Source organism: Primulina huaijiensis, chromosome 10 (genome assembly GCF_012295235.1).
Source record: "Primulina huaijiensis isolate GDHJ02 chromosome 10, ASM1229523v2, whole genome shotgun sequence".
Classification (NCBI taxonomy): domain Eukaryota; kingdom Viridiplantae; phylum Streptophyta; class Magnoliopsida; order Lamiales; family Gesneriaceae; genus Primulina; species Primulina huaijiensis.
The window spans coordinates 3,029,973-3,049,294 of record NC_133315.1 but is presented as its reverse complement, the minus strand read 5'-3'; the positions used below and the strand labels follow the sequence as shown (position 1 = coordinate 3,049,294).

At 34.8% G+C, this 19,322-nt stretch overlaps 1 protein-coding gene across 1 annotated transcript; it reads right to left on the bottom strand.

The window, feature by feature from the left end:
- Window positions 1-7,817: 7,817 nt before the first annotated feature.
- LOC140986064 (putative late blight resistance protein homolog R1A-10) lies at window positions 7,818-11,757 on the bottom strand. The gene is made up of 3 exons (XM_073454026.1): window positions 11,209-11,757; window positions 8,140-10,393; window positions 7,818-8,052 (listed from the first exon to the last, which is right to left on the bottom strand). Exons 1-2 carry the CDS (start codon window positions 11,644-11,646, stop codon window positions 8,177-8,179), a joined length of 2,655 nt encoding a protein of 884 aa, XP_073310127.1. The 5' UTR covers window positions 11,647-11,757; the 3' UTR covers window positions 7,818-8,052; window positions 8,140-8,176.
- Window positions 11,758-19,322: the final 7,565 nt, after the last annotated feature.

Sequence of the window (19,322 nt, the reverse complement as noted above, 5' to 3'; positions counted from 1 at the left end):
ATATGAATATTTATAGAAATATTATTAATAAAAAATTTAAAAATAAGAAAAAAAAAATTTTAATATAAGAATTTTTTTTAATTTTCAAATCCAATTCCAAATCCTATTTTTTATATATCCAAAATGAAACATCCTAAAACATTTCTTAAAAACATGCGATTTTTTTTTTATAAACTTGTAAATAATATTAACTAACTTTCAAATTTTAGAATACCTTCATAAACCATAAAATAAAAATTTTCATCGTCACCCTCAAGAATAAAAATCCTCAAAACAATCTATCATTTGACAATTTCACCATATTATAAAATAACATCTCACCTAGAAGCAATAATTCAAATTTTTAATAATTCATAAACTCAAACCTAAATACAGAAATACTAAAATGACTTGATTAAGTGCTTCCTAACATGAACCGCATCCATACTCGTCGGTCAGCACTAACTCGGTCATCTATACCTGCATCGATGAAAACTATTGACCTAGAAACTCAGCAAGTCCCTTCGGACATAACGAATACCATATAATAAAAATAGTACATTCATTAAACATTTTCTTCAAAATTTTAACATAATTATTTTTTTCCTCATTTCAAATTTTTATAATAACATAATCCTTTTTCATATTAAAATAACACTTGAGCACACATACATTTTCAAAAGTGCCATAATAAAACTCATGAAATATCATCACTTTAACCTCAAACATGAACCACATTATCCATAGCATCAACATTCAACATTTTCCTTAGATCTTCCTTAACCTCAAATCATCAATTAAAAATCCTCAGAAATACTTTTATGAAGTGCGGGTCGGAACCTTTTGCAATCATCAGTCACAGGCGTTTAATCAAACATACAAGAATCCAAGTTTGGCAATGCATCCGGACTCGAAAGCCGACTTCGATACGTCGTCAACAGTCAAGTTGGCAGAGGTACCTCGACCCAAAGGCCGACGTCCAAAGCCGTCAAATTAGCAGAGGCATCCCGACCCGAAGGCCGACTTCCAAAGCCGTCAAATTGGCAATGAAAACCCAACACGAATACTGACATCCAAATCCATCAAACCAGTCATAACTTCGTCACAAATCATTGAAAATATTTGGTTATTTGAAAAAAAAAAAAAGAATTTGAATAAAATAAAGGAATTTAAAAGTTTTAGTATAATTAAAAGTGCTATTAAGTTTTCTTAAAAGTGAAAGTGCTAAAAGCTGGGTTTCAATAAAAGTAGCAATGAAATTAAACAAGAATGCTAACAACTTCGAGCAGATTATGCTCTAAATCGTGCTACATTTTGTTTAAACAAATCTCATTTGCACAAATATTAAAAATTAAACGTAATAAACATCATGGATTAATAAAATATAATTAATCATTTATAAAATATTAAATTCATCTATTTTTTAATTTAAAAAATCAATATATTGTTTTAATTATTTATCTTTCTTGCAATACAATTTACAGTCGATTTATTTTTTTAAAAAAAGATGAATAAAATGTTTTTATCAATTATTAATTATATTTTATTTATCTATATATGTTCTTTAGTTTATTTAATTTTTAATAATTGGTACAAATATTGTTTGAGAAAAATATAGCACGATTTGAAATATGAAGTCTAACATACGAGAAAAGTCAAAAGTGAATCAATTTTTGTTATTGTGGGAATCTTGTAATTTTTTCATGGCTTGATCCTCAATGGGTTCCATATATCTTCTAAAAGGTCACACCACATCTTAGAGATTCCAAAGGCTAATATTTAGCTACACTACGTGCAGTGAATTTCACCTCATCTAGAATAGAAAAATATCAATTATTGATTATGAAAGTTCACATTAATTAGTAAAAAAAATTCTGGAATCGAATAAAACTCGTGGCTAAGACCAAGTTTTCAGGGTTTTTTTTTTAAAATAATATAAAATTATTCAGAAATTACAAGATTATTTCATTGGAGAGTGAGTTATGAAAATATAACAATCCTGTATAATCTGAAGCGGATTCTAAGACGAAGAAAAGGCAATTTTGAGAAATCCATGACACCACATGTTTCATCTTTAACGCTACTATAGATTGCGGAACATTGATGAAGAAAAAGGCAATTTTGAGAAGCATAATTTGTTCAAATTGAGAAAGCTGCAAATATTGTTTTTGTTTTCAATCGTTTTTAAGCGTATTTTCAACTTGTCTAGTTTATTTCTATTTGAATAGACTATTTCAAATCTATTTCCAATTATAATTATATTATGAGTTGATTTACTACTCATAATCTACGTAAGTAACGTTAGTTAGATCATGGTGTCTCACACCATACCCAGAATAATGTCGAACTACGACAACGGTAGCAAAATCAAATCTGCCTGCACCGTATTTTTCTGTAACCGAAGCTCCAACCTCTTCACTATCTACGAGGTAAACATCTGATATCCGGACATAATCGAAACCCTGAATCCCAAATCCAAAGCTTCTGGTATGATTTCTAGTCGCTTGACAAATGACTTGGATATAAATGAATGTGTAGCTCCGGAATCCAATAGTGCATACGTGTCTACACCTGAAATATATATCCTTCCTGTGACAGAACATACCATCAAATCTGATCGTGTTGAAACTTAAGAAATTTTCTATCATTGATTAACCCAAAATGTTCGAAAATCTCCAATTTAGTCCTAGAAGCCCTCGAAAATTACAAAATTTGCCCTTAGAAATTTTCAAAAATTGCAATTTCACCTTCAAATTTTCGAATTTTCTACAATTTAGTCATTCTTTTTTTTTTGAAAATTGCATTCTAACCCCCTAAAAATTCGAATCTACTCAATTTAGGCTCCAAAATTTTCGAAAATTATTAATTTAATCCCAAAATTTCGAAAAATGCGAAACAACCTCGCGACTTTCGAATTTTACAATTAGGTCCCTGTAATTCGGTTATTGCATTTTGGTCCTTAAAGATCTTAATTAAATCAGTTCAATCCTTAAGTCCACCTATTAGAACATGCAACCTATTTTATTTTAAGTTCTCAATCCCAAAAATAATTCCAACGAATTGCATAATATCCCATGCAATCGAGGCGATAAATAAAAATTTTAAACATAAGGGTTACCGGTGATCAGTGTCGAGTCTGACTCAACCTCCGCCTCCTCGGCATGCTTCACATAGGCCCTGCCAGTAATTGGGCCCTTGTTCCTAGGGCAATCAGCTGCTTTGTGGCCCTCTTTCTTGCATATAAAGCACGTGAAGGTCCCCCACATACACTTGTCGTAGTGGAACCTATTGCACTGCTTGCAAGGCTGACTCTCCTCCGGCTTAGGAGCCCCTGGAGCCTACGATGGCCTCTGCTGTCCGAGCTTCTTGAACTGTCCTTGAGGCTTCTGCTGCACCTAATGCCTTAGTAGCCCGGTGAACTTTTTCTTCTGTGGCTGCGAGCTCTGTTGGGCCTGATTCCTCTTCCGCTGCATCTCGGCGTCAATATCCCTGAGGCCCTGTTCTACATGAAGAGCACAGGCAATGGCAGCATCATAGGTAGCCGGTCTCATCAACATAACGTCTCGACGAATACTGAGTCTGAGACCATCCATAAAATGCCTCAACTTCTCTGCCGCATCTCTCGCTACAAGGGGCACAAAGTGACAGTCCCTATCAAACCTCCGGATAAACTCAGCCATAGATAGATCTCCATGTCGGAGACTCATAAACTCTCTGGACATTTGCTGGAAAGTACTTGTTGTAGAATATGTCTTTGAACTGATTCTAAGTAAGGGTAGCCAAATCTACCCCGTGAGCTGCTCCCTCCCACAAGAGAGATGTGTCGTCCCTCAACATGTACGTGGCGCACCTGACCCTGTCGCCGTCTCTCATCTCTAAGTACTGGAAGTTCAACTCCAGTGATCGTATCCAACCCTTCGCCACAAAAGAGTCAGTAGTACCCCCGAACTCCTTCAGGTTGAGCCATCTGAACTACTCATATATATCAGTCTGAGAAATGGTTTTCTTGATTCATTAGAAATTGGGCAGGTAAGGAAATTTCTTGTTGAATTACGTACGTACTTAAAAACAAAGAAATTGAATTTGAAAATTCTTATAGTAGTAATCTTTCAAAAATTCATACCAATCTATTGAATCGTTTGCCTTTTATCACGGTGTAACGTGTATCCTCCCCTGTTCCTCACGATTTCGATAGCCATACCAGTGATTTGGAGATAAGCTCACACTAACCCGTCAATTTGGGATCCGATATAGCAGTAAAATCAAGACGTGAAGGTGGATCGACTCATCAAGTTCCCATTCCCTCCTCGCCCACAACCGGCCCAAAAGGGAAGTATCTTTCCCTCTGGGGGTAGGAAAATCATGATCCCACTGCTTAGCTTTCAATTCGCCTCTGAAACTTGTGATTGGTTGTAAAACACCGATTTGCTCGTTTAATCAAGAACGAAGAGATTTGGATATTTTAACCAAATGTTTATCTCCATCTATCAACCTTTTACATCAAAAGACACGAATATATTCTAACTCTCAACGAATTCCTAGAATGTAGGGGCTGTTCTTATTTTACCGGAGGGGTTTGAATTAGCTCTTTCCGATCGTATTTCTCCCAAGATGAAAGAAAAGATAGGCAATTTGTCTTTCCAATCGCCTGGAAGGGACAAAAGAAGGGATCAAATAGGAAAGGATACTCTGAATCATAGAACTATAATGAAATATACGATCAACCAACCTTTATCGAATTTGAAAAAGAGTCAGAAGAAATGGTTCGATCTAGACCCGAAATCGACGCTTCCAGAACTTGGTTAACCCTTCTAAGACTATGACCAGACCCATGTGTACCTGACGACCCAACCTACCCCATGCCTACAGCCCTTGTGACCTGGATCACTCAAACTTGCCCAAAACGTGACCTAACTTGTCCTCAAGCTTTGATCCAAGCCTAGCCCCTTCTACCACCAGACCATGGACCGTTCCTAGCCCTGACACAGACCCAAGACGACCTGAACCAGCACCCAGAACGATCCATCCATGGTGGTCTTCCCTCGTTCATCCGACCTAGCACTTCAAACCCTAACACCAAGGAAATACCATCGGCCCTTACCCTACCTCGGTTCCGATCTGATATAGCCCTTAGAAATGCTTGAAACCTGCTGTAAAATGACTCCTAAACCTCAAAGATCCGGCAGCCCCTTCGACCATGCAAGAAAAACGCGAGTGAGAGGGATTAAAGTCCAACATATCCATGAAAAACCAAGAAAAAACATTCATAAACCGTGCGTGCAGCCATATTCATGTTATAACATGCAAATACCATTCAAAATACATAATATAGTGTGATCGATAAGAAAAGAAAGGAATTTGACGTGCCTTTGCATATTTACGCTCGAAAACTTAGAGATAATCGCGTAGAACGTGCACCGGATATACAGGGAAGAGATCATTTGAAAAAACTTGAGAGAAACCAACAGGAAAAGTTGATGAATCTCTCGAAAAGCTGCTGCTGCAATGAGAAGGGGGCGGCCGAAGCTAGGGTGGGAGGTTTAGGGTCTGGTTGTAGGGTTTAGGTATAATATTAAGTGCTAATGGATCTTTAATTAAAAATAATGAGGTTTAAAAGGATTTTAAATCCATTATGCAATAAAATAGTCTCATCGAGTCCAAAAACACTCCCGAAAAATATTTCATTTAGGTACGCTTTTGAAAATATTGTCCGAACCCTCAAAAAGTCTCTCGACTTGCTAAAATTCGCGTAACGATTTAAAATATGATCTGACGAGTAAAAATACCCTACAAATTCCATTTTCGAAAATCACCCTTAATTACACCATATATTAAATAATTAAAAATAATTATTTAATAAAAATATTTTTCCTTAACTGTCCTCAGTCTCCGTTCTTCGTTTGAGCGCGAAATACTACTAAAAGCCCTAATGCATTAAATCTTAATAAACCATGAAATAAAACACATTTCCATGCAATAATCATGCATTTAAAGCTTTAAAAATAATTAACAACATATTTTAGTAAAATTCTAGATTGCATGCAGTCAGGTTACATAATTCGAATTTTCTAGACCTTATATGTTTACCACCACAAGTGCATATGTAATTATATTAAATATCAATCTTCTTTCGGGTCGATCGATATCTATATAAATCACATATACAAATCCTTTTTCATTTCAAAACAAATTAATTTCCATAAAACATGTCACTTTGGTGACATTTTATTTTCACTCAATATATTTTAAAATACATATAACCTTATCATTATTTGAACAATTAAATATTTAACCTTAAACTGAATAAACATTAACTGTAAAAAAATTCTAAAAAATCCATATTGCGAGTGCTAGGGCGCTCGAAATCGCGTCCCAGCGCACCTGCTACTGCCCAAAATGTCTTGGGTGCGCGGGGACGCGATTTCGAGCGCCCTAGCACTCGCAATATGGATTTTCCGGAATTTTTTTTACTGCCCAAAATGTCTTGGGTGTGCGGGGGCGACCCAAAATTGCGCGACCGCAACTGCCTAGACAGTCCTGGGTGTTCGGGGGGCCCGAAAAGGAGTCTGTGCGCGTCTACGTCTGTTTGGGCACTGTAGACACGCCCTATGTCGATTTTAGTGAAAAATTTTAACCCAAATTTCGATTTACTTAAAAATATTTTTTTCGTTGAACAAAAACTCGACGAAAAATCGAAGTCTTATACCGAAACCTTAAAATTTTCAATCAAAATATCTTTACCAAAACTGAAACTTTAAAATATTTGTTTCAACAAAAAAATTTTCCAACTCTGAAGTCATATAAAAAAAATTTTAAACATAATTTTCTTTTCTAGATCTGTAACCAAATAATATCCAAAAAATTTAAGCAAATCTCAATTATTCAAGCATGAATGGCCCTGATACCACTTATTGGGGGAAATCTATAAACCACAGAATTCATCATGCTAGATCATGAAGAATTTAACTGAAAATTTAACTGGAAGCATATCTGAAGCCATGATTCTGAATTCTTTATACTGTGTCTTGAGCTTCTACATCTACGAGCTCTTTTCCTTGAGATAATCTTTTAGTTTCCTCTTCTAAGCTATTTTCTTAATAGAGAAAAGAATAGGAAACGTGATGTCGCATGATCTGGGGACCATGACCCATATATAGATAATGTCTATCATTATCTTCCGATATTTCTATTTTAGTACATCATAAAAACAAAATAACACATATGTCTCTACACATTAAAAACTCACAACCTATTAGATATACTAAAGCCTAATAGCCAAAACTTTAACTGATCATTTTAATTTTGAGCTTAACTTAATAAACAACCAACACATAATTATTCTATTATACAACTAAAAATAAAGTAGTTAAGATTTAAAAAAAAAAAAAAAACCATGAAAACATGCGAATTTTTTCAAGTTGAAGCAGTACAAGTGATTCTTATGAATTTTAAAATAAATTATTGTCATTTTTATTTATTCGAAAAGTTTGAATTTGTCTTAAGAATGAATTGTGTTTTTACAAATTTAGCCCGCTCTTCTATAGTCTATAGGTAATACTAAATCTAATGGGCTAAAATCGTGATNTCCAAGAAAGTACAATAACTGAGACTGAACATGCTGAGAAAATAATTAAGTTCATGTGTAAATTCTCTCACCTGCGTTGCACGATCCATTTCCTAGTTCAGATTAAATATATTTAATGACTGATTACTTAATATTTGGAACCTTGGAAAAGAATAGTTATTGAATGCCCTTGACAACAGTTTATACTGGAACGATACAATCAGAAGTTTCGAATTCTTACAACGTGCATGATACTTGAACGATACAATCAGAATTTTTCGAAGCACAATTATTGAATGCCCTTGACAACAGTTTATACTGGAACGATACAATCAGAAGTTTCGAATGCCCTTGAGTCTTACAATGTGCATGATACACATGCAGGCCAAAAGGTCAGGCCAAAAGGTGAAATTATTACAATGGAAAGACATAAAACAAATCACAACAAGAAGATATTGGAACGAGGATAATGCGACTCCGCGCTTCTAGCATTTTCTTTGTTTTCATGCCTGCATTTGTTATCATTATCATGAATACAAATATCACATTAGACAGGGAAGATGATTAAAAACAAGTTAAATGAGAATTTTACTTACTGTCTAGGAAGCACATTTGAGAGTAATAAACTGTAGATCATTCGTCTCCAGGAGCAATGTAGAGCTTGAATTGATTTCTTTTGGAAGTTTCTGTTCCCTGCTTGGATTCTTTGACCTTCTCGATTTTTCTGGCAGAATCTGAGGCCGATTTGCTGACCCGTTTCAAATCCAATTTCTGGAGGCTATCAGCTAGGCCAACTGGAATTGCTTCAAGCTTCTCGCAGTTCCTTAGTACAAGACACCTAAGCCTCGGAAAATGATGCCCTGCAGCGACCCAAACAACTAAATTTGTTCGTTCAACATGTAGGATTTCGAGATGACGAAAACCCCCTTCAGCTGCCTCCCAGTATCTCCCCTCGAAGGCATTATCTTTCAGCTTGAGTACCTCAAGAGTATCCAACATCCCCAACGTTGGCATGTGGGACCAATCCAAAAAAGTGGCGGATAATGTGATGCTCCTCAACTTCGGTGGGAATTTGTATGGTTGTGGGAGGGAGGGTAATCGGCCTTCAGATGGTGGAAGAGGAAATGCATCATTCACTAACTTCAATTTATCGAGATTGGCCATCTTTTCCATACCTTTGGCATCAAGAAGTGCGTCTATTCGACCACGAATACCCAATTTTTTTAAGCCACGGGCCCTGTCAAAAAAATCTTCTGTGCAACTAAGGTGTGATATTGTACCCAGAGTTTGAAGCTTCTCTCCTTCTCTAGTTTTTGACGTCTTCAGTAGAGTGGTTGATGCATTTATCTTTACATGCCTCAATTGAATCATCTTCCAAATGTCAGCTTTGATATCAAGTGTACGTGATGTTGTATCAACTATCAGAGTCTGAATGTTCCAAAGCTTGGCAATAGAATCGGGAAGGATTTTGAAATTGCTCGACAGAACAAGGTATCTCAAATGAACAAGACTCGTAAGGTCACTAGGAAATTTAGTGAATTTGAAAGACTTGCCTTCTAAAACCCTAAGCAATTTGAATGCTGCAGGGATGGAACATATGTTATCAGGAAGGAGTGTGATATCTTCTTTGGAGAAACACAAAAATGAGCGGATACGCGGACCATAAGGTTTTGTAGAGATAAAGCTTGTGACATTGGAATGTATGCAAAGACGACGAAAGTTTACAACTTGAGAAACTGAAGGCTCGAAAATTCCTCCACTTGACCTTTTCATTTCTTGAAAGAAGTTTTCTTTTGTATTTTCAGCTTCATTTTTGCAGAATTCACGCAGCATGTCATGAATGCGACATGTTTTAATTTTACCATCGGGGTTCACTTTATCTACCATTACCAGGTTTCTACCGATAAGATCTTCTAAATAGTCTTCTGCGGTTTCCTCTAGGCTTATCCCAGGTTTTTGTAGTATGAATCCCTCTGCGATCCACATAAGGGTCAATTTCCGAACAGGAATCTCAAAATCTTCGGGGAACATCCCCAAATACAGAAAGCAGGATCTTAAATAATAAGGCAATTTGTCGTAACTCAACGCAATAATCTTTTCCATACGTTTGTCTTGATCTTCATTGAGATATGTATTCACACTTTCCGACACCTTTTTCCAAGCATTTTTTCTTGCGCCCATGTCACCGGAGGAAGCTTTTTTTACGAGAGTCCCTCCAATCACAACTATAGCCAGCGGGAGGCGGCCACATTGTTCAACTATAAGTTTTCCAAGCGCTTCTAACTCTGAAGGGCACTCAGGCTTCCCAAATACTTCTAATCGAAGCAGCAACCAACTTTCTTCAGAAGTTAGGAGACGAAGCTTGTGGGGTTCTCGATCACGGTTAGCTTGGAAAGCAACTTCCTCGTTACGACTAGTGATCAAGATTTTACCCATGTTATTGGCTTTTGGGAATGCATCCTGAAGCTCTTCCCATGCCGCAGCAGTCCACACATCATCCATAACAATGAAATATTTTCCTCTCTCGAGGTTCTCACGAAGAAGCTTTGCTATGTCCTGATCACTTTTGCGATACATGTCATCTGTGATCCTCGTAAAATTACTAAGAATGGAGAGAAACACATCCCTTTTCCTGAACTCTTGAGAGACATAAACCCATATACGAGTGGGGAATTCGTACTGGATTCTTTGGTCGCGAAAGATCTTCCCTGCTAGTGTCGTTTTGCCAAGGCCTGGCATACCAATAATTGAGATGACATCTAGTTGCTTAGATTCTTCAGTCAAATACTTGATTATAGTATCTGTCTCATCTTCCAAACCCACAATGTTTTCTTGCCTGACTGAGGGATCCTGTGCAAAATTCAGAAACAACCAATTAAAACCCCCCACAGCATCTAGATGCATAATAGGATCATACTTCAAATACAAATGTACACCTTCCCAAAAGCGATGTAACATACTTCAACGTCTATATTCGAAACATAATATTGATAAACTAGTAGAGGCAGCAGACAGTCGTATCGTAAGAACATGAATTTCACTTGGGAGGTATAACAGGTAGAGAGACAAGGAACCAACTAAGATCAAAGCCCGGTTCGGTGCACTAACGTCCGGCAGCTTCAAATTAGTGCTCAGCATTCATTGTACGCAATTCAAGCTCGCAACAGTTGGAATAGCAAAACAGCCTTTGATTTGCAACCTACCTCCACACGTGTAATATCACTTTAAAGAACCAAATTTCAATACTTAGAGACTACCCCGCTACTCTTTATTTGATCCTTTTCCGACACCTATGGATTATAGCCTCAATTTTCATTCACCCAACCAACTTTTTAATAAGGTATTTCATTTATTATCTAAAGTGATGGGAAATTTGATATATTAATGATGTCAAAACATATATTTAATTTAATATATATAAAATGTTTGAAAATAAAGTGTATTGGCGAAGACATGTTATATGAAATAATGTTTTTTAAAAAAATAAAAAAGAGAGGAGCTAATTTTCCAGAAATGTAGACTTAGAACATGATAAATGTAATCGATTCAAAACTTTCTGGCACACCAAAGTAAATAAAGTCAGCGATTCGCTCTACACAAGACAAGATCGAAACTAGCTAGTTTGATATATGAATTTATACGCAAAGAATAATGGATGTTTTTACCTTCTTTTCCTCCGGAATCTTATCATCGGCGACGCCGCCATCGATACTCAGAGAAGCAAAGTCGATCTTGTTCTTGCCATATATATTTTTAACCTTTGCTCCGATGGCCTCAACGTCCTTAGCAACAGTGAGAAGCTTCGCCGGAGTAAAAAGGATTTTCTTAAAATAATTCTTGGACTTGATCTCCGCAGCCTGAGTAACGAAAGCATCGATTACATCTTCCGCTTCGTACACCACATCTCTGATCTGCCGCACCAATTCGCGCAGAGTTTCGTCCTTCTTGCGCTTTTTGGTTGAGTCCTTGAGAAAGGCTTTGAACAATCGGAGATCGTTTTCGAGGTTCTCGACTTGGGTTTTAGAGTCGATTATTAAATGTGCGTGATAGAGCAGCAGCTGCTTCAGATTCTCGAGCAGGAACTCTACTGCCGCATCCGCCATTTGTGTGCGTGTGTGTGTGGAGAATTCAAGGGAGTAGTTATAGAGAAGAAGAAGGAAGAGCGTTGACTGAAAACAGTAATAATCAATCTCTACTATACAATGTGTCTTCAGTTACTCTCTACAATGCTGTAATAAAAAGTATGAATAAATTAAGGTTAAATCTACATGGAATTATTATAATAGTCAAGAGATTAATAGCAACTTAGCAAATATAATAGTTAAGAGATTAATAGCAACTTAGATATAATAGTTAAGAGATTATGGCAACATAATAAATCTAAGACAAAAATTTGTGTGAGACGATCTCATGGATCGTATTTTGTAAGAAGAATCTCTTATTTGGGTCATCCATGAAAAGGTATTACTTTATGCTAAGAGTATTACTTTTTATTGTGAATATCGATAGTGTTCACCCGTCTCACAGATAAAGATTCGTAAGACCGTCTCACAAGAGACCTACTCTAAATTTAAAGACAAGTTACTTTTAAAATGGATGACAGGATGAGTCTACAAATGTTATTGGTTATAGAAATTTAAAAATTACTGTTGATATTTATCAAAGATAATTCATGAGTAACAAGCTTCTCAATTTTTTTTTTTATTATATTATCATGAGTAACAAGCTTCTCATTTTTTTTAAAATTATATCACCCCTATTTACATCAGAAGCATTTAACATAGAAAGAAAACAGTTTGGTAAAGTAAATGTTCAACAAATCAACTCGTGGTGTCACGCCTCGGGACCGGGGTTATGACACCGACGTTATTTAAAAACCACACGATCGAAAAACAATCAGCCTCGTAGTACAGTATAAACCAAAACCAGTTTATTATCATAAATTTTCCAAAAGTTCACTGTCTTTACAACTCGATAAAATAGAAACATGCGGAAGCGTTTACAATAAATAAACTACGAATTGACGAACTAATTAAAATTCTCGATTTCACCAGCCCAAAACTGGTCTTGTTCCTCTTCCTCGACCTGTTCTTCTGATTTATCTGGGCATGGTAGAGTAAGGGGAGTGAGTGATATAGTCGTCACTCAGTAAGCGGAGGCCGTTCGTGCACAACATAAAAATATTCACACAATTTTCGAAAATAACACATAAACATATCATGCTTTTCATATTGTATCATCATATTCATATCATAACAACACTGTGATTTTTTCACTTTCTATGGTTTACTGATATCAGTCCCTAATTTTTAATCCTCTAAGAGGACGGGGCCATAAAACGGTTATGTCCCACCGTGAAGGGCCATATGTTGGGATTCACACATATTTTCAGTAATCCTCACAGTGCCAACACGTAAACGTACCAAAATCGCACAAAAAAACGTAGAAACAGAATGACGGTGCTCGACCGAATTTTTCGGAAACAAGAAAACACATAATCGAAATTAAGGATTTAAAACAAGCCCCACTTACGTGTGATATGCTTCGAAAAACATGACTAGGGAAGAAGACAGAATTCGACTTCACGCCCGGACCTAGACTTCTGCAGCGCTTCGCTCCTTGATAGATATAAAAACCAAATTTCGAAATTGTGGGGAAGAGTGGGGAGAGCAAGAATTCGAAATTTTGCGGCTGGAATTGGTGTGAATTTCGAGTTATGGGGCCTCCTATTTATAGGCGCGGGATAAAAATCTTATCATAATTAGATTGATACACCTTCCATAATTACGGGATAATATTTCCATATACGCAAGATTATTATTCCTAAATAAAACATGTCCAAAATTCGAAATTTAGCAGCCCTAATTTTCGAATTTAAGGCTTGAATAGGGAGGACGAATGTAGACTGATTCCTTGCACAGGTTCGCAATGTATATGTATTGTACTGAAATTTTGTCAGCTTTCTTATCGAGAAAACTTCCTTATATGCAATATATTTTTTCCAATTAAGTTGACACATTGCCTCGTATACAATATTTCCTCCAAATTTCAAAAATTCATTGTATATCCTGCACTGGATTTTTGAATTTCGTGTAATTATTGGCTTGGGATATTTTTGAACATCATGTATTATTCAATATTTTCGAATTTCTTTTTATTTCTAATAATACAAAGAATTCGAAAATAATATCCTATACATGTCTGTAATAATAAAAAAAATACATCTCTTTTTTTTTGCGGTTCTCACACGTGGTTTGAGATTTATTAATTCTTATTTAAAACCAATCTTTATTTAAATAATATTTTTTGTTTTTATCCAATTATGACATTTAATTTATCTGTATGCTAATACAAGTTGTATAGAAAGTTCTTGAATTTACTACAGAACCATGAGTTGACAAGTAACATTGATCATGAAATTCATTAGATGCGTACTATATATTCTAAACTTGTTCTAATCGATTCAGCCGCCTCAAATAAGGATAAAGATCGCTCGAGCTCGAGACTAACATATGTAATGTTAACGATATGTTTCATTTGTATGAGTCCGAGATGTCCAAACATACAGATGGGTCATCATATGATGATTGTACTGAAAAATCCTCCATCGGACTTTTTGAATGTTTATCACTTATCTGGTTGATTAATCTACAGTTATAGTTGTACACCATTAGTCTGTTGACCCGGGACAACATATATGTTCTACATACTAGCGATGCACTTTGATTCATTTACCAACTCCACGATGGTCATAAGGTGAAGCGAAAATCAAGTGGCAGACCATTTATCTCGATTAGAGTTGGAGGATAAAAAGGAAGAATAAATCATAAAAGAAACATTTTCTAACGAACAACTTTTTGAGATAAATGTTAAGCTCCCATGGTTTGATAATATAGCTAACTTCTAAACTCCCATGGCTTGCCGATATATCTAACTTCATTTCTTGTGGTGTTCTTCCTCCAGACTTGAACAACCATTAGAGAAAAAAGTTCTTTCACGATGAAAAGTTTTATTTGTGGGATGACCATTATGTTTTCAAGAGATGCGTTGACCAACTAATTAGGGGATGCATGGAAGAAAAATAGGCACAAGAAATTATGGAGTAATGCCAGTCTGCATCGTATGGTGATATTTTGGAACGTCAAGATTTGCTGCCAAGGTATAACAATCTGGTTTCTATTCGCATAATTTATTTAAAGATAGTTTTACTTTCGTGATATCAAGTGATAGATGCCAAAGTGTAGGAAATATTTCTAGGCATCACAAATTACAACAAAAAAATATTTTTGAGGTTAAACTTTTTTTGACGTTTGGGGCGTTGACTTTATGAGACCTTTATCCCCTTCTTTTGGCCAATTTATATTTATCTTATTGTTGATTATGTTTCAAAATAGGTGGAAGCAATTTCCACCTGTACTAACGATGCTCGTGTTGTAATTAAATTTGTGCATAAGAATATTTCACCAGGTTTGGGACACCAAAAGTCATATTGAGTGATGAAGGTGCGTATTATTTAAATAATAAATGTGAGCATAAGGAGACACTTGGGTATCATCCAAAATCAAATGGATAAGCAGAAATATCCAGCTGGGAGATCAAGAAAATCTTGGAAAATACTGTAAAAAGTAACTGGAAGAATTGGACGATCAAGTTGGATAATGAACTGCGGAAAATATGACTACTTTCAAGACACATATTTGGTGTCTCCTTATAAATTGGTTTTTGGGAAAGCATGTCATCTACATGTGGAACTAGAGAATAAAGATTTTTGGGATGTAAAGAAACTCAACTTTGGTATGAAAGCTTCTGGTGAACAAAGACTGCCGCAGTTGAGTGATTTGAAAGAATTTCGGAATGATGCTTATGAAAATGCTAAGATTTACAAAGAGTAGAAGAAAAATGGCACGATAGGAAAATCTTGAATAGAGAGTTCAAGGCTGGAAAACAAATATTATTATTTAATTCTCGTCTGAAGCTATTTTCGTTAAATTTAATTCGAGATGGTTAGGACCATTCACTGCGGAGATGGTGCATCCCTCTGGAGCATTTGAGCTAAAGTGTAATGACTGAAGAACTTTCCAAGTCAATGGTCAACAGTTGAAGCACTAATTTGGTAATGAAGTGAGGAACATACGAAACTTTTCATTGAGTGAGCCATCAATAGATAATCAAGCTAAGGACTATAAACTAAGTGCTTTTTGGGAGGCAACCAAAATTCGTATCATTTATTTTTTTTATTTTGATTGTTTTTGAGTAATTTTATTTATATATTTTATATTTATTTTGGCATGTTGTGGTCAAGCATTAATATTAAAATTTTATTTTTGTAGACAGTAAACAAGTTCCGTGACTCAAGGCGCCCGAGCATGTAATTTATCAAGAATTGTGAATAACTAGTGCCTCAATGCCGAACAAGCTGCGTCGCAACACCGATTTTATGAATATTTGCGCGAGATAGGCGCCTCAGTGCATAGATTCAGGCATGAAATTTAAAAATAATATTGCGCAAAAGCAGTGCCTAAGCGCCGTATCCTCGGTGCCCCAATGCCTACTTATACTTCCCAACAATTAAAGGAGTGTGATACAGGCACCTCGGCGCCCGTCTCCTTTAAATACAAGGCGCATAGCACATAATCAGAAAGGCGAGAATCCCTCTCACTCCTCGCGCAAGATTGGCCGAACCAACATCAGCTCTTCATATTTCTTTCCAAAATCGATCCAATCCTAAAGAAAATCATCCCATAATATCTACAAAGCATCTTATTCACTCAAATTCATGTAAAAGCAACGAAAAATAGAAGCTAAGGTTCAAGTTTCCATTTAAGTTTTATCAAAATTCTGTAAATAGATTTTTTCTATTAAATACTATGACATGAAAAACTACAAGTTTTGTAGAAATCGTCAAACTTCAAGTTTCTCACGTGTGCCATGTTACAGAAAACTACAAGTTTTGTAGAATAGCAAGCTACCGGGGAGTAAAGAAACTCGTCAAAATTCTGTAACATGGCACACGTGAGAAGATGTTCAGAAAGAATCTGCCCAAAATATCTGAACCAGAAAGAGCCAAAATTCGGGAAAGGTTTTCGGCCCAGATATGACTGAAAACATAATCCGGAGATAAGTCCAAATGGCCACAAAAGTCACGTTTTCTTTAGGGACCATACAAAAACAAAATATTTCCTGACAAAAGTAAAGAAAGTATATGATCCAATCATTCCAATAGTTGAGAAAGGACCACTAAACCATCACAAAAGGACGAAAAACTAACTAGTGGTTAAAGAAGACCACCTATCACAACATGTTTTCGGTCACAATTGGCAAGCAAAGTAATTCACAAGTTTGAAGTAGGAGTTTCAGATCTTCTGTAAATACCAAGACAGAAGGAAGGAGAATGTATAATTCAACATCTTCATTTTCTTTCAAAATACAATTTGTAATATTTTCTCTCGGTTTATGTGTGTTGTAATTCCAACTACAATAAGTAGCTAAACAAGCTCCTCGTCTACGAGAGATTACTATGTAATAATATTTTGTATGTTTAATTAAAAGAACCAAGGCTTTCTGCCCCTCTCATGTATTATTTTCAGATTATAGTTATTTACTATACACCATGAAGTAGAAAACGATGCAGGGTTATGCTTAGTGTTGTTGAAGAGACACTTCAAGAAATATCTATTATGAATGCATGGTTAGGATGTGAGAAGCAGTATGTAGAATCAAGTAGATACGACTCGAAAACATTCCGATCAAAGAAGTAAAATATTTAGTTTATGATACGGAAGCATGATGGGATAAAAAAAACTTTTATTTATGGTATATATGTTTGAAACCTTGTGTAACTTTATGTCTTTGGGCATGCTCGATAGGTGTAATAAAGTCACCTATCTAAAAGGGGTTTCTAAGATAATTTTGAAAAAAAAATTATATAAGTTAAGGAGCTTAAACTAGCTTTTGGTGAATAAAGGGGGTAAAGTCTAAGTAAAATTAGAGTCTTCATATTTATTAAAAAAAAACGATCGTTACTATTCAACTTCTAGGACTTCAAATTTTATCAATCTCATTTCACTAGGATAACTTCCAAGTTTTTACTTGTACGAGTGGTTAGGGTTGTGCAATTGATCTATTCGTTTACCACCGAACCAAATATACCTAAAGTTGATTTAACCGATTTAATTTTACAAAAGCCGAACTGACCAAAATAGCTATAAAAAATGATTAAACATAACCGATTTTAAATTCGGTTTATCGAAATTTTAGGTAGAAAATTGAGAAGTTTGTCATTTTATTCAAAAGTATTTCCTTGAACTCTAGAGTAGAAGTACAGCTACTATATTGTGCAAATATGCAATCCCAAAAGAAATAAGTGTTTCTTTTGAAATTAAAATCATGATACCGTTTGTAATTTTTACTTAGAGTGAGTCTAATGTGAGATCGTCTCACAGATCCTAATATGTGAGAAGAGTCAACCCTACCAATATTCACAATAAAAAGTAATACTCTTAGCATAAAAAGTAATACTTTTTCATGGATAACCCAAATAAAGATCCGTCTCACAAAATACGACCCGTGAGACCGTCTCACACAATTTTTTGTCTTTTAATTATAGTTTTATCGTCAAACTTTACATTTTTTATTATATATAATTGATATCTACGTTTCACACATACTTTATACCAGTAAAATAAAATATAAAAATGTCGCTACACCGCAAAAATAGTCATCTTTAAATTATGAAATTTAAGCATTTAATTTTTCCATAAAATTAAGCAAAAAAAATTCTCCAACCGACAAAATCTGAAATATAGGCATTCATGATTTTGACCAAGGACGAGGAAGAGACGAAAGTTTCGCACAATTCAAGAAAAAACATTATAAATTGAATTTCACTAAAAATAAATTGGAAACTTTCTGAACTCCAACAAATTGTAAAAATATTTGAGTCCACCAAAACATTTCGCAGTTTAACTAAAAATATTTATTAAATATTATTAGAGTAGGTCTTTTATGAGACGATCTCACGAATCTTTATCTGTGAGACGGGTCAACAATACCGATATTCAAAATAAAAAGTAATATTCTTAGTATAAAAAGTAATGTTTTTTCATGAATAACACAAATAAGAGATTTGTCTCACAAAATATGATCCGTGAGACCGTCTCACAAAAGTTTTTGTCATATTTTATTAAGTTAGAGAAATTTGGACTCCACACTACTATCCTATATTGTAAAATAGGAGTAGTTCTTAATTTATTACTTTTTCTAAAAAAAATTGTCGATGGTTTCAAATAATTTGAATTATTAATATGTTGTAAATATTATAATATTCCATTTTACATGTTTTTAAAAATTTATATAAAAGTTTTAGATTTTAATAATCTTGTATCTTTGTGTTCAATGACAAATGGTTGAAAGGAATTAAGGCTAAATTTTGGTTATATCTAAAATATATTATTAAAGCTTAATATGATTGAAGCTATTGTTAAAAGTTGAATTTTTAAGGCTAAAATTTATCGTAGTTGTTTGCACTAGGCCATTTTATAAAATCCTTATTAAATATATAATACAAAGTTTATCTATCGATTAATGTAAAAATAAAAGTTCGGTTATACTTAAGTAAATATTACATTGTATGTATAGTCAGTCTCTTATTAGATGACACCTCATATATTTATATCTATGAAATATATTGATCTGATTTATATCCATTTTGAAAAATAATATTTTAGACATAAAAAGTAATATATTTCATTGCTGAAGTTGAATAAGAAATTTATCTCAT

Coding starts and splice junctions, on each gene's coding strand:
- LOC140986064 (XM_073454026.1), bottom strand. CDS start 11,646: ATGGCGGATGCGGCAGTAGAGTTCCTGCTCGAGAATCTGAAGCAGCTG. Junction 10,394..11,208: donor AGATTCCGGAGGAAAAGAAG/GTAAAAACATCC, acceptor AATTTTGCACAG/GATCCCTCAGTCAGGCAAGA.